The sequence below is a fragment of the Malus domestica genome, chromosome 10 (genome assembly GCF_042453785.1).
Source record: "Malus domestica chromosome 10, GDT2T_hap1".
NCBI classification, from domain to species: Eukaryota; Viridiplantae; Streptophyta; class Magnoliopsida; order Rosales; family Rosaceae; genus Malus; species Malus domestica.
This window is the reverse complement of record NC_091670.1, coordinates 11,486,566-11,499,155: the sequence shown is the minus strand read 5'-3', so window position 1 is coordinate 11,499,155 and position 12,590 is coordinate 11,486,566. Positions and strand designations below refer to the sequence as shown.

Here is a 12,590-nt window from a genome sequence, read left to right as displayed (position 1 = left end):
ATCGTTTATTCATCTAAAGTTATTCAATAAATAGATGAATCATGTTATTTAGTTAGAAACTAAAATTTGGATGATGTCAATTAATAAACAATTGTTAATTTAATTGATTTTTTAAAAAAACAATATTATCTACACTAAGAGAGTAGAAGAGTAGGTTAAGTCTCACAATAGGTTAACAATAATATGGTTCAAATTCGCTTTTAACGAAAATCGAATCTAAGATTTCTTATTATAAGTGAATATGAATACCGCTTGACTGTATTACTAAGTAACAATTTAATTGATTTTTTGCGTATATAAAAAGTTCAATTATTATGAAACATTGTAAGAAAGAATGAGAGCCGAAAAAATAAAAGGAAAACTAATGAAAATGACTTGAAAACTTTGAGTTTTAATGATAAGGACAAAATAAATGGTAAAGTGAATAGTACGAGGATTGACTTTTTAGTGTAAAAATGTGATTTTTCGTTAAAGTGAACAATACCGGATGCTTTTCGTTAAAGTTCCCTGTTAAAACAACATGAAAAAAAAAGAAATTGAAAAAACGAAAGAAAAGGGCGGGACACGAGACGTGTATTTGATAATCGTGGCAGGACAAGAAGATACGGAAAGTAGTGGAAACGAAACCATTCTGAACCGTAGATATCGTCCAGAAGAAATCCTAACCGTCGTATTTGAACCATGTGCGAATAGGAAAGCTCCAGTACCCATATGGTACACTGTATATAAGCCCAAGCTCTACAGTGTGAACCAAACCAACAAATCCCACACTCACTACACTCTCTCGTTTGGCGCCACAACTAAAACAGCCACAGGTCTCTCTCTCTCTTTCCCTCTCTCTCTCTAGCTTTCTTGCAACTAAATTATGGCGCTAATTTCTTAGTTATAATTAAATTCAATTGGGTTTGTGGTTCTTGAATTTCTTAGTTATAATTAACCCGTTGAGAATCATGAATTTAGTGTCAGAAAAATTGATGCCAATGTATGCAGTTATTAGTTCAATTAATTCTTCATTTATTTTTATTATTTATTTGCTATTTTTTATTAGCTTAAACTCGTAGAGCAATTATTTTAAAATTAAATTGCAAGATTAATTCTATGAAAGTTACCCCAATAAATAAAGAATGGGCATTTGAACTAAGAAATCTGTTTTTTTTTTTTTTTTTTTTCTCCCCTTGTTTTTGTTTAATGGAGGTCTAACTCTGATGAACAAGTGGAGATGTATGCTTTTGATAATTTAGGTTTGTTTTCTTGTTTCAGTCTTTTAGTTATTGGAGTTCATAACCAGCAGGATTGCAATACCTTCCAAACAAATGGGAACTAAGGAAAGCAGTGCACCTTCAACTCAGGTGCTCTCTTTCTCCCTATCTCTCTCCCCCCCTCTCTCTCCAGATCATTATGCACCTTCAACTTACTTGCATATTGATGGATGAATACATTTTCTTTTGTAACCAATTAAACTAAATGGCCAGGTTGTGGCATTCGAAATGCAAAAGAAAGAAGAACTGATTCTCGATGAGTACACGGAGTCATTGACAATATACGAGGGGGGCTCAGTAGGTACGGATTTCGTAGGTAAAAGAGTTGCTGAAGGCAAAAAGACAACTTGTATTTCTGGAAATAATTGTGATGGTGCTTCTCAAAGGTATTGTTAATTTGTCTCTATGATCAACGCCTTCGGTAACATGTTTTTATTTGGCAAGTCTGTTCATGTTTTGCATTGTTTCCTTTCGACGGTGCTGCAAGCAGAGGTGAGGACTCATCAGACAAGAGCGGTGGAACTAGCCGAGTATGCCATTCTACTTAATTTTATGCTCAATAAGTTGATTTCATGAATTCTTCAGTTCTTTTTGTGTGTTTCCTTTCTTGCTATGATCTAGTTTCAAGCATACTATGACGCTCAGGTACGATAACTACTTTAGAATTATTGATTCATGTGATTGGAGATGAGCAACATACTCGCCAATGCTTTTCTTTTTCTTATAGAACATCAAATGTGCAAATGAAGTGGGGATGCTCTTATCATCTTCATTTGCACAGTTGGACCTATCATCCTTTGGATTAGTTATCATTTTCGGAACCTTCCAATGTTTCGGTTCCTTTCTGTTCTCCTTGCTATTCACTCATGGTGTCTGGTATATGCCAATGCAACTATTGTTCTCTCCCTTGCAGTACTCCCCTCTATTCATTTCTATTGTTTTGACAGGAAGATTATGAACAGAGAATGGAAAGAAGAAGACTGGCTAACAGGGAAGCTGCTAGGAGGTCAAGAATACGCAGACAGGTAATATATAGAGATTTCATAATTTCATTCGTTAATTAGCTTTTTTCCCTTCCAGTAGAGGGTGCGGTATTTTGTGAGCAGAGTTTTGTTCTTACCTTTTTCAACGTTTAGGATACAGTAGGATACAGTATATAAGGTGTCAAACACTACTTGGATCTCTGTATTTAATATTGTCACTCTAGGAAAACACTATCTTGGTTTCTATGCAAGAACTTGCTTATGTGTCTCAAGGATTTGATGGGGATGATAAGAAGTACAACGACGTTTGAAGTCTTAATCGTCGATGCAAGAACATTCTTTTAGGTTTGAACTCTTAATCGTCGATGTAAGCAATGCGTGGAGTGGAGACTCAAAATTTAAAGGAAATTAGATAAGTTTCAGATATCGGATAAGTTCAGTACATATTGATATTCTACGGTTCTCTAGGCCTGAACTTTTTCGCCTTTCCCATTCCTGGTATCATGATTTAGAAACTAATGTAGAATATAATCCGTAAAAATCAAACCTTCCTCCATCTTCTTCTGTGTTAGCCTTCCCGGAAAATTATGGTACCGTATAAGTGGATTGGTTTACCTGACCTGCAGGAGTTGGTACCGCGGCTGAAAGATGTTTTAGCAAACATTCCAAGCTCTGTTACTCTTCTTTTCTCATGCGTTGATTGTAATGTATCTCTTCTTTCTTAGATGATGAACTTTTGACTCTTCGCATTTGATATAGGAGTTTCTTTTTCACTCGATTATTGTTGTGTTCCATATGATATATTGGTTTTGTATTACTTTCCAGCAAGAATGTGAGAAACTACAAGCAACCGCAGAGATTCTTGAGAGCGAGATTGCCCAGATCCCACGCGATATATGGAGGCTTTCTGAGCAAATTGAGAAACTCAGGGAAGAAAACGACAGCATATTTGTTAGTCATCTAAACTCTAGTTTTTCTTTATCCTCTGTCCCTATTTTCCTTCAGTTTACCTTTTACTTCTGGAAGGAAGAAAGAATTCACGACATCGATTTGCCAATGGAACAGGATGAGCTAGAGAAGAAGTATGGTGCAGATGCAGTTTCTGATCTGAGAGCTGTGAAGGACTCTTTGGAAGGTAAAGGCAAAGACACTGACCCAAAGACGCCGAGCAGAGACAGCTGAAGTCCTGATCCTCCATCACTCAGTTCGGGCCTGTAATCACTCTGCTGTTGTTTCATGTAGTTGAAAGCTCCAGAAAAATTCCTACTTGTGGATAAAGAAGTAGCACCAGTGTTTTTAAGTTCCCGCCTGAGCGCTGGGTGGCTTGGCACCACTGTGATTAGTCCTAGGCGTTTAAAAGAATAAGAAAGGACGCCTAGACCTAATTAGGCGAGATGGGTAGTTTTGTAACTTTTTTGCTTTATTTTTTTTTATTTAACAAAATGTCTTAGGACGCAACTTTCGGTTAGTCAAAAAATAGATAAGTTTTATTTGACATTTTATTTTTCAATTAATTGACATTCATTATATGTTTGTTCCCTATGTTTTCAATATGTTTTAGTACTTTATAATTTATATTTACTTTGCAATTTATGTATCCTAAACACAATTATGTATGTTTTAAGTATAAGTAGACGCTTATTAATACGTTATATAATAAACTTAACTAAACTAAAAAAAAAAACCGTCTAGGCGCTAGCCCCTGTTTGCCGCGGGACTAGTGCTTGGCATTTTTAAGAATATTGAAAAATGCCATGCGTAAATATGATATCACAGGATTTCAATTCTTAAAACGATTTCAAACAGAAAAAAATTGGCCTTAAATCCTACAACTCTCTGGATATTGTTTTGAACACAAAGTATGACATTCGAACATATACGTTACAATTCCTTTGAACACAAAGTAAAAATGTCCTGAGTTTATGTATGATTAGGGGGAACAATCTCCATCACTCTGAACCATCAGGGAAAGGTTTCAGTGCATTCTGCTTCCCGTTGACATAAAATTCCACAACAGCTAACATTCTAGGATACTTATCGGGATGGTAATTAACGTGAACAATCACCGGCTTTAACTTACTCAGTTTAGCGTCTTTCCTCACGGTCTTGAAGAGGACCTTGCTGTTCATAAAGAGATAGAAATCCATAGTTCTCCTGGAAGCATGAAGTCCATCGTACCCGGGATGAGAGGGGAAAAAGAGTTCCTCATTGAACACTGCCTGGTCCCAAGCCCGCTCCTTAGAGAGTCGATTGGCCACACGATCCAATAGCTCAATTGAAGGAATTGTTGGTCGAATGTAGAAGAAACCAGAGTTATAAACCCACATACGCATTGTATGAGCATATCGAGCCCAACCCATTCCTGGCTCATCAAAGACGTCGTTGTAACCATAACCAGTCATATTGTTGTGACCATCAGTCATGGACTCTACATCCGAATCGCGATATAGATGATCAAAAGGGTTTTGCAAGTACACAATATCGACATCTGAGAGAAGAACACTATACCCGAGCTGCAAAAACTCCCTCAGAACACGAAATTTTAACCCGGAGACAGCATGGTTACCTCCGGTCCTCGCAACTGAATCAATGACTTTGTCTGGGTCTCTCATATAAACTGGAACATCTTTCGATTCACAATATCTAGCAATTTCTTCGTCCAAAGCAACAACCAGATAATTAGATATGCCCACTCTCTTAATATTAGTGAACCACAAATCCAACATTTCCTTCACATTTGAGTTTGCAAGAGCAACTATAAGCTCTCTGTTAACAGCAACCTTCTCCAAAATCTTTGCTAACCTTGGATTCACTGATTCATCAGGAAGAACACTGGGGTTGGTTCGTGAGCCTTTGACGGTACCAAAAGGCCCAGCTTTCTTTTGATCTCCCAACACAAGAACTTGTTTCTCTGCCTGATCTTTCCTTTGCTCAGCCAACCGAATCTTTTCAGTCAATTCTCTAACATGCTTCTTCAACTCGGCATTTTTCTCAGATGCTGCAACAAACTCTGACTTCAACAGGTTGATCCGTTCAGACGACTCGCACGGGGAAGAACCAACCTAGTGCACAAATAACTAAAAATATCAACATCAACATCTTTAAGAACCGCAAATTGCACCCAAAAATATTAAACCATCTGTTATGTGCTTAGCTATTTGATTTCGTAGTGCAAGAACAGCTATATGAACTGCCAACGATTATGTTAAAGAGTATGCATAAACGATTTCCACCTCATGTCAAAGCTTCAAATAAATGCCCAAATGGGAAACGAAAGCCGGTTTGAAAACACGCATCATAGTTCACATCAAGCTTATTCCTCATTATTCCAAACACATACAAATCTGATTTCGATTTATCAAACGAAAAACAAAAGCATGTCAAATTATCAGCTTTAGTATTTCCAAACACTGTCATTTGTCAAGTACATAGCACAGGCAAATCAATTACATTTTCTGGGTTTGAATAAAAAGTCAATGCATCCAAAGCTCAAGTCATCGGGCATCATTTCGCATCGAATTGCCTAAATCCCAATCGCTAATCACCCATTAATTTAAAATTATAAAAAATTTCAAGAACTAATCACTCAAACAGAGAAGTATAAAAACCCAAGAAGGACGAGAAGGAACCTGGGCGATCGATTTAGCGAAGTTGCGATTGAGAATGGCGGCCGGATTGGAAATGGAAAGGAAGCCACTGGGGAAGCAGAAGGCGAAGACGCAGCCGAGAAGGACTCCAACTGCTATGGCGGCGCCGACCTTCGATTTGCTAAGAGACTGCGCTTTCTCTCTGCGACTCACCACCGCCATGCCTTTGTTTTCTCTTCTCAGCTATGCTTTGAGAGGGAGGAGAGAGACAAGGAAAGAGAGGGGAAGTTGCTGTTGTTTAACTTCAGACAGTGGTTGACTTTGTCTCAAAAAAGAAAAAGAACTAATGAAAAGGAATTTAAAACTTTGAGTTTTAATGATAAGGACAAAATAAAGGGTAAAGTGAATAGTATCAGGATTGACTTTTTAGTGTAAAAATGTGGTTTTTCGTTAAAGTGAACAGTACCGGGTGCTTTTCGTTAAAGTTCCCAAAAAGAAAAGACAGTGCTTGACTGGAGCAATGGAAAAATGATATTTACATTGCAATCCTATTTTAGATTAGGAATGTAATTGTGTAAATCATAGTATATATTAAAATATCTCTTCGATTCCTATTAGGAATTGATTACCTTTTAAGAGTTGTAATCCTAAAAGGGTAAGGAATTAACTTTCCCTACTATTATAAATAAAGGCACAATGGGATGGAATAACACACATCCACAATTACACATCTCTCTCTATATTGCACCCTCTCTCTATATGGTCTCCATAATTATTTAGTAAATTATGCCTACAACCCGTTATCATTACACTCTTGACACTGCGCTAACAAGAGAATTTATTATTCAATCACGGGAGTATTACGTTTTAATCATTCTTTTTATGATTAATTTATTATTTTGAATTGATCTACATGTTATTGATTCAATTTAATTTTTCTTTGCTGAACGTGATACAATGCAATTGAGATGCAATTCCGGCTTTCTGCGAAGGATCTTTTACAAATTCAAAGACTTTTGTTGTTTTCTACCAATCAGGTACGCTTAAAATAAAGTAAGATATTTGAAACGACCTTGAAGCATGAAAACATTCCCCATGATGCATGAACCCCCTATGTTTATATTTTCATTCCGATATATATTGTATATATTTCATATATTTTGTCAATATATATATTTGTTCATGCAATACGCAATTATGCTATGTGGAATTTGTGAGTCAAAGTATATACATAAATTAGAAGCAATTTAGGGTTTCCTAAACCCTAGGGATGTCGAAAAACTTTAAATTTTTTTTGGAACAGTTGCGCAGCACCAGCACCACTGCCGTAGACCTTCACGCTGGCCTAAAGCCTAGCAGCGTCGAGCAAGATACCAAGACGATGTCGTTTTGACATCTGCCCATGATTGCAGCCCGTTGGGCTAGAAGCGAGCAAGGACAACCCTGCCTCTTTGGCTTGGGTTTGATTCGATTTTGGGCTTGCAGCCCCAGACCATCCACAGTACGTCCCGCAGCCGTTTGTTCGGCTCTCCCCTTGCACTCATGGCCCAATCACCAACAACCCATATGTTGTTGGGCCTGGTCCCGCACAATTGGCTTGCCTGCATTAAGCACGCGTTGCTTGCTGGGTCATGCCCAAGTCTTGGCCTTCTTCCTGCTGCAATTGCAGCTTGCCTTCTTGCATGGGCTCCGTGCAGCCTGACCCGAGCCCAAAGGCCTGCAATTTTTTGCAGGGCTCTGTATTGCAGCCAACCAAAGTGTGTTGGGCTGCATTCTTTTTTGACCCAATGCTAATTTTTGGCATTTTAAATAATTTTAACTCGAATGTTATTATTATTTTTGCTTCTACGATTGACCCCGTTTGGTCCCAATCTATTGAATTAATTAAAAGTGACCTGCAGTCTATTAATATAATAATGAATCCAAAATTATCTATATACTAAAACCCGGTGGAAAAGCACTGTTCACGAGCAGTGTTTTGGCAGAACTACCCTTGAGCTGCTGCCCATTCACAGCTATTTTTTCCGTTTTTGTACAATGAATTTACAATTGTACCCTTTGTATACACGTGTTGGTCATCGTGGAAAAGAAACCTGCTTCTATGGGATCTCGACGCGTTGATGTGGTTCTAGAAATTCTGGTCCTTCTGGTGGAAGCCAAGCTCTCAGACGTCTGCTTCTTTCTAAAAAAACTATAGCCCTCTGCTTCCCTAACACACCTCTCGCAAACGTCTCTATTGTGTCTTCTGCGATTAACACTTTTGAAACAAGAAATTAAATCGATCTCCAAAAGTTCAACCCCCAAACTGGATCAAGATCCATCACCATCTCGCGGTGCCTTGCTCAGATCGGCTCTGCACTCATCATCAATGACTCTGCCTTCACGGAGGACTCCGCAAATCCCATATAAAGGTAAAGCACGGCCACCTCTCCCTTTCTTCGTTTTCATGGTCGAATGTCAAATCAAGCGACTTTGACTTATGCATGTGTGTATTCTGTAAAGATGCTTCTCAATATGTTGTCTGGACTAAAGAAAATGAGGATGGGGCTCTCGAGAATTTCAAATCCCAAAAAAGAGAAAGGTATAAATTTTGTTTAGTTTCTTTGTATCTATAAGAATAATTTTTATTTTAGGTTACTTCAAAACTGCTGGAGTTTGGATTTCATATGTTTTTTCAAGCGATTTATTTGTTAGATCTTATGGATATTTAAGTATGAATTGGCAGAAGATTGTGCATACGATGATTGTGGATGCAAATTTTCTCCTCCTCGATCTTGGACGATTTTGCACCTACAAAACAACTAGCACCTTAGGTTAAGGCCAAAAGCCTCACGCGCCCACGATGAATGGGGGGGCTTTGGCCGAAGAACCTCCGATGCCAAAGTTAGAATTTTTAGAGAGAAATAGTGTTTTGAGTATTTGAGATTTTTTGCAAGAGGTTTGGAATGAGTGTTTGGTAAAAATGGGTGACTATTTATAGGACTAAGTTGGTCCACTTTTTCAAGAAAGTGGCCGGCCCCTTTGTGTGTTTTTTGGTGAATTTTTGTGGTTTAATTAGTCACTTTATTGGCTAATAAAATATGATAGAAATAAATGGGAAATTACCAAATTGAATGACTAGCTTTATTTGGGTAATAAAGTGGAGGAAATCAGAAAAGGTAGGGAAAAGAAGGGAGGGAATGTGGCTGGCTACTAGGTGGGAGTTTTAGGTTTTATTTTAGGTTTAATTAGCCAATTAATTGGCTAATTAAATATGAAAGGAAATGTTTTAGTACTTTATGGTATTGATTGGCTAATAAAAGGGAAGAAATGATGGAAAAGGTAGAAAAAAAGTGATGGATTAGGTTTTGAATGGGATAGCCGGCCCTATACTATTTTTTAGGTTTGAGTGGATGTTTCAAATTGATAATTAAGGGATGATTTTAGGAGATATGGGAAGAATATATTATTTAGATAATTAATTAACTAAATAATATATTAGGGAAATTAAGTTTTGGAAATAATTACCTAAAATAAGATAATTTGGAATTGGTTACCTCTTCTGGAGCATTTTTGAATTGGTTGAGGATGATTACCCACTACTTGCGCGTAGGAATCCCGGTATGCCTCAAGGGTATTTTTGTCCTCTTTCGTTCAAAAGTCCACGTGTCGCCTAGTGAATATTTTTGGCTCCACAATGATGAAGCAAAGTAGCTGATTTATAATAAGTGACTTTTTCTTTGTTCTTTATTGTACTATAGATTCGAATTTATCATTATAATTTTTTTTTAATTTTTTTGTGCAGTTATATGGTCTGGTTTTTTGCAAAGTGTATGAAAATCATTTGAATGCTGAGAACCTATTATATTCGCGAAGTCCAGGCAATGCTGCTCTACATGATACAAGAGATCGACACCTTCATCCATATGTAAGTTTCTCTAATAAATACTTTGAACAAATGCTTTATGAATTTGAGTTTTTATCTTCTGATTATTTTTTATGCAGATGTGGTATTAATTTTCCTTTGACTAGAAATTTAGAGGTTTCTTAAGGTACAATGTTATCAAACTAAATTTTTCTAATTTTCTGATTTTGGGGTATTGCAGGGAGTGCTAATATACAGATTTTCTGGGATTTTTTGTTTTTGAATGGGTATGTGTTGTTTTTAACGTTTCGGTTCTCACGTGTTTTGTTCTTTTATCTGTTGTTTGCCTACTTTTGTGTTGCTTCTTAATTTTCATTTTTCAATGTTGGGTGATAGAAATTTGTAAAAATAGTTGTAGTTTTCTGAGAAAGTTGTGGATTTTAGTTATATTTTCTGTGTAATCCCAACTATAAGACTGAAAAATAATTGAAAATTGATGGTTTTTATTCTCACTTTCTCTTAAATGTTTTTTCTTGAATTTAAAAGCATCTTTCCCGATTGGTTACTATGGTTCTGCTCTCTCTAATTAGTTATTTCATATTCTCTCCAACATTTTTGTCTAATTTTATTTTTCATTTTTTTGGTGGCTTTCTGCAGAAGTTAGCATGAGATTTTCACATGACATGGATGATGAGTAGAGAAACTCATCTAGAGAATGAACCTACCAAGGTATATGCAAAAATTGTCCTTTGGGTTCATATGGAAGTATGAATTTTCTTTTAGCGTATAACTTTGACGCAATAATTTATCTCATGGATTATAAGATATCTTATGGATTTTACCTACTTGGTAGACAACGCCTGATGTTACTTTAAAGGAGCTGAGATCAGCATGTCACAACAGTCTCACAAGCAAATGCCCAAACTGTATACATCACAGTAGGCAAGTTTCAATCTTTTTAGCTTCCAATTAATATTTCGTGCTGATATTTGATTGCATTGTGTTTGGGTGTTTGGTTTCGGGATTTCTCAAGTTGAATTGCAACGTGGGTAATGAGAAAAAAAATGGATTTGGTCTTTGGTTACAAGGTGACTTCACCTCTCACTCTCTCTAAAACTCAATTTTGAAGTTGTTGTCCATATATATATATATATATATTTTTTTTTTTTGGATCACCATCACCATGGGTCATCTGAATATCAACCTTTTATTTTGTCTTATAGTTTTATCATTGTACATCGTTGGTTGATTGTTTTTGTTTTCTGTGTAAGGTACTCTCTGCAATTTATTGCAAAATAATGTCAATTTTTCCTTCTTTGGAAACAACTAGGAGCCAGTCTGGTATCCAAACTTTATGTTCGCTGCATGTAGCATTTGAAACGATGAAGAATATTCTCTAGCATTGCTCAGAATGTAGTCAACCTTATTTGATAGGTACTCCCTCAATTTGCATTTGTAATTTATGCAGTAGTGCTACTTCCAACTTTTCAAGTAAAAAATTATTTCCCCCTCTACTCTGGAGGAATAAATTTCTGTTTTGGTGTTTAAATTTGTTTCATTCATGATGAGTTTGTATATAAATTGTACTGTGTCTATAATGGGCAAATTATTTGTTATCATTTAGGCTACAATGGAATCGCAAATTTGTCAAGTATATTTTAGATTCTTGGTTGCATATTCACCTACTCACAACTATTGTTTTCTGTCTATTGATTGGATGGACTTTTATAATTTCCAAACCTACAGTTGCAATGCTTTTGACATGTTAAATTGGAGTTGCATCTCTCTTTTTTTGTTCATGAAATTCATTATCTTACTAGCTTGGGAATTAACTAATACATTTTATCCGCTCGCGTGATGTCAATGGGTCTTGAAATTGTTGCTGCAAGCTTTAATTCATCAGTATCTAGATAATTGTACCTATTTGTTGGTCGAATGCTGATGTGAGTAATAATTTTAAATTTTACATCTTGAAGATTAATCATAAGTTGTGTTTAATCTGTGATGTTTATGATGCCTTTAGATTTCCACATTTGTTGGTTTTGTTTATGTAGTTTCATGGGTGATACGATTACAGAGGTATTATAGGAAGTTGCTGAATATCATGCGCACAATTAAGGTTGGATTCTTTCTCACACACACTCCCATTTTCTTGATTGTTGACCGGTTTGTGAGTATGGTTATTTCTATATCAGTTTGTTGAAATTGGCAAACGCAACAAGGTTAAGTATGAGCTCGACAAGAAAACTGGCCTTATAGTAGTAAGATTCTTCTTTTTCTTCACTTACAGGTTGCAGTCTAATTTTTGTTGAAATGCAACTTAATTGATGATTATCCTACTAGATGAATTGTAACTGAATTGATTTTAAATTTTGTTTCAGCAACTTAGTTGATATGGAAATTGAACTTTTTTAAATCCTATTATATTCTGTTATATTACACTATTGCGTCTGGACTAGCAATTTTCGTACGATGTCACCTATAAAGTTTGTTGCTTTATCATGTCATGTATTTTATGTTGGAGTTTGTATTCAATCACCAAAAGTAGAAATGATTGCTTCTTTGTTCAAGCCTATGTTCGATAAAGATCGGGGGCAGAATTAGTATAGCTTTTCTCACCACTTACATTTACTTTGCCACTTTAATATTTTTGTATCCAATTTCCATTATCTAATTATTTAAAACTCTGTTATATTTGTTTTATGAAGAGAATACAGTTGCGTAATTTTTCATACAATTTTCAATCCCGCAGCAACGCGCGGGCACAATTTCTAGTTATTGACCTAAAGATCACTTTTGGACATTAACGATTCAATAATTTATTTTTATACTTTGAACCGTTGACATACTTTTGTAGTAACGAAGCTCTCACACTTGAGTTCCCGAAGAACCTTGAATCCACTACACTTAAATCAGC

General features: G+C 36.1%; 2 protein-coding genes and 1 long non-coding RNA gene across 5 annotated transcripts; 2 read left to right on the top strand and 1 right to left on the bottom strand.

The window, feature by feature from the left end:
• Window positions 1–743: 743 nt before the first annotated feature.
• Window positions 744–3,769, top strand: LOC103449818 (G-box-binding factor 1). Of its 3 annotated transcripts, none has more exons than XM_029109587.2 (8): window positions 744–815; window positions 1,261–1,349; window positions 1,497–1,645; window positions 1,750–1,789; window positions 2,207–2,284; window positions 2,869–2,949; window positions 3,068–3,193; window positions 3,308–3,769. In XM_029109587.2, the coding sequence occupies exons 2-8, from the start codon at window positions 1,314–1,316 to the stop codon at window positions 3,422–3,424; spliced, it is 627 nt and encodes a 208-aa protein (XP_028965420.1). In that variant the 5' UTR covers window positions 744–815; window positions 1,261–1,313; the 3' UTR covers window positions 3,425–3,769. The 3 variants fall into 3 exon arrangements, with proteins under 3 accessions (XP_028965420.1, XP_008387360.1, XP_028965421.1); XM_008389138.4 differs by having other exon boundaries at window positions 1,473–1,645; XM_029109588.2 differs by lacking the exon at window positions 2,869–2,949 and having other exon boundaries at window positions 1,473–1,645.
• A 286-nt stretch (window positions 3,770–4,055) lies between these two features.
• LOC103449819 (arabinosyltransferase RRA2-like) lies at window positions 4,056–6,389 on the bottom strand. Its single transcript, XM_008389140.4, has 3 exons — window positions 6,333–6,389; window positions 5,872–6,172; window positions 4,056–5,304 (listed from the first exon to the last, which is right to left on the bottom strand). The coding sequence occupies exons 2-3, from the start codon at window positions 6,049–6,051 to the stop codon at window positions 4,192–4,194; spliced, it is 1,293 nt and encodes a 430-aa protein (XP_008387362.1). The 5' UTR covers window positions 6,052–6,172; window positions 6,333–6,389; the 3' UTR covers window positions 4,056–4,191.
• Window positions 6,390–11,553: 5,164 nt separating this feature from the next.
• On the top strand, window positions 11,554–12,112 carry LOC139188841 (uncharacterized). Its single transcript, XR_011572186.1, has 2 exons — window positions 11,554–11,792; window positions 11,869–12,112. It is a non-coding gene; the product is annotated as an uncharacterized lncRNA (long non-coding RNA).
• The last annotated feature ends 478 nt before the right edge of the window (window positions 12,113–12,590 follow it).

Bases quoted from the DNA above. Each gene is read 5' to 3' on its own strand.
- LOC103449819 (XM_008389140.4), bottom strand. From the start codon at position 6,051: ATGGCGGTGGTGAGTCGCAGAGAGAAAGCGCAGTCTCTTAGCAAATCG. The intron at 5,305-5,871 runs GTTCCTTCTCGT...TTTGTGCACTAG, and splicing joins TCGCTAAATCGATCGCCCAG to GTTGGTTCTTCCCCGTGCGA.
- LOC103449818 (XM_008389138.4), top strand. From the start codon at position 1,314: ATGGGAACTAAGGAAAGCAGTGCACCTTCAACTCAG. The intron at 1,646-1,749 runs GTATTGTTAATT...TGCTGCAAGCAG, and splicing joins TGTGATGGTGCTTCTCAAAG to AGGTGAGGACTCATCAGACA. The intron at 2,950-3,067 runs GTATCTCTTCTT...ATTACTTTCCAG, and splicing joins TCTCATGCGTTGATTGTAAT to CAAGAATGTGAGAAACTACA.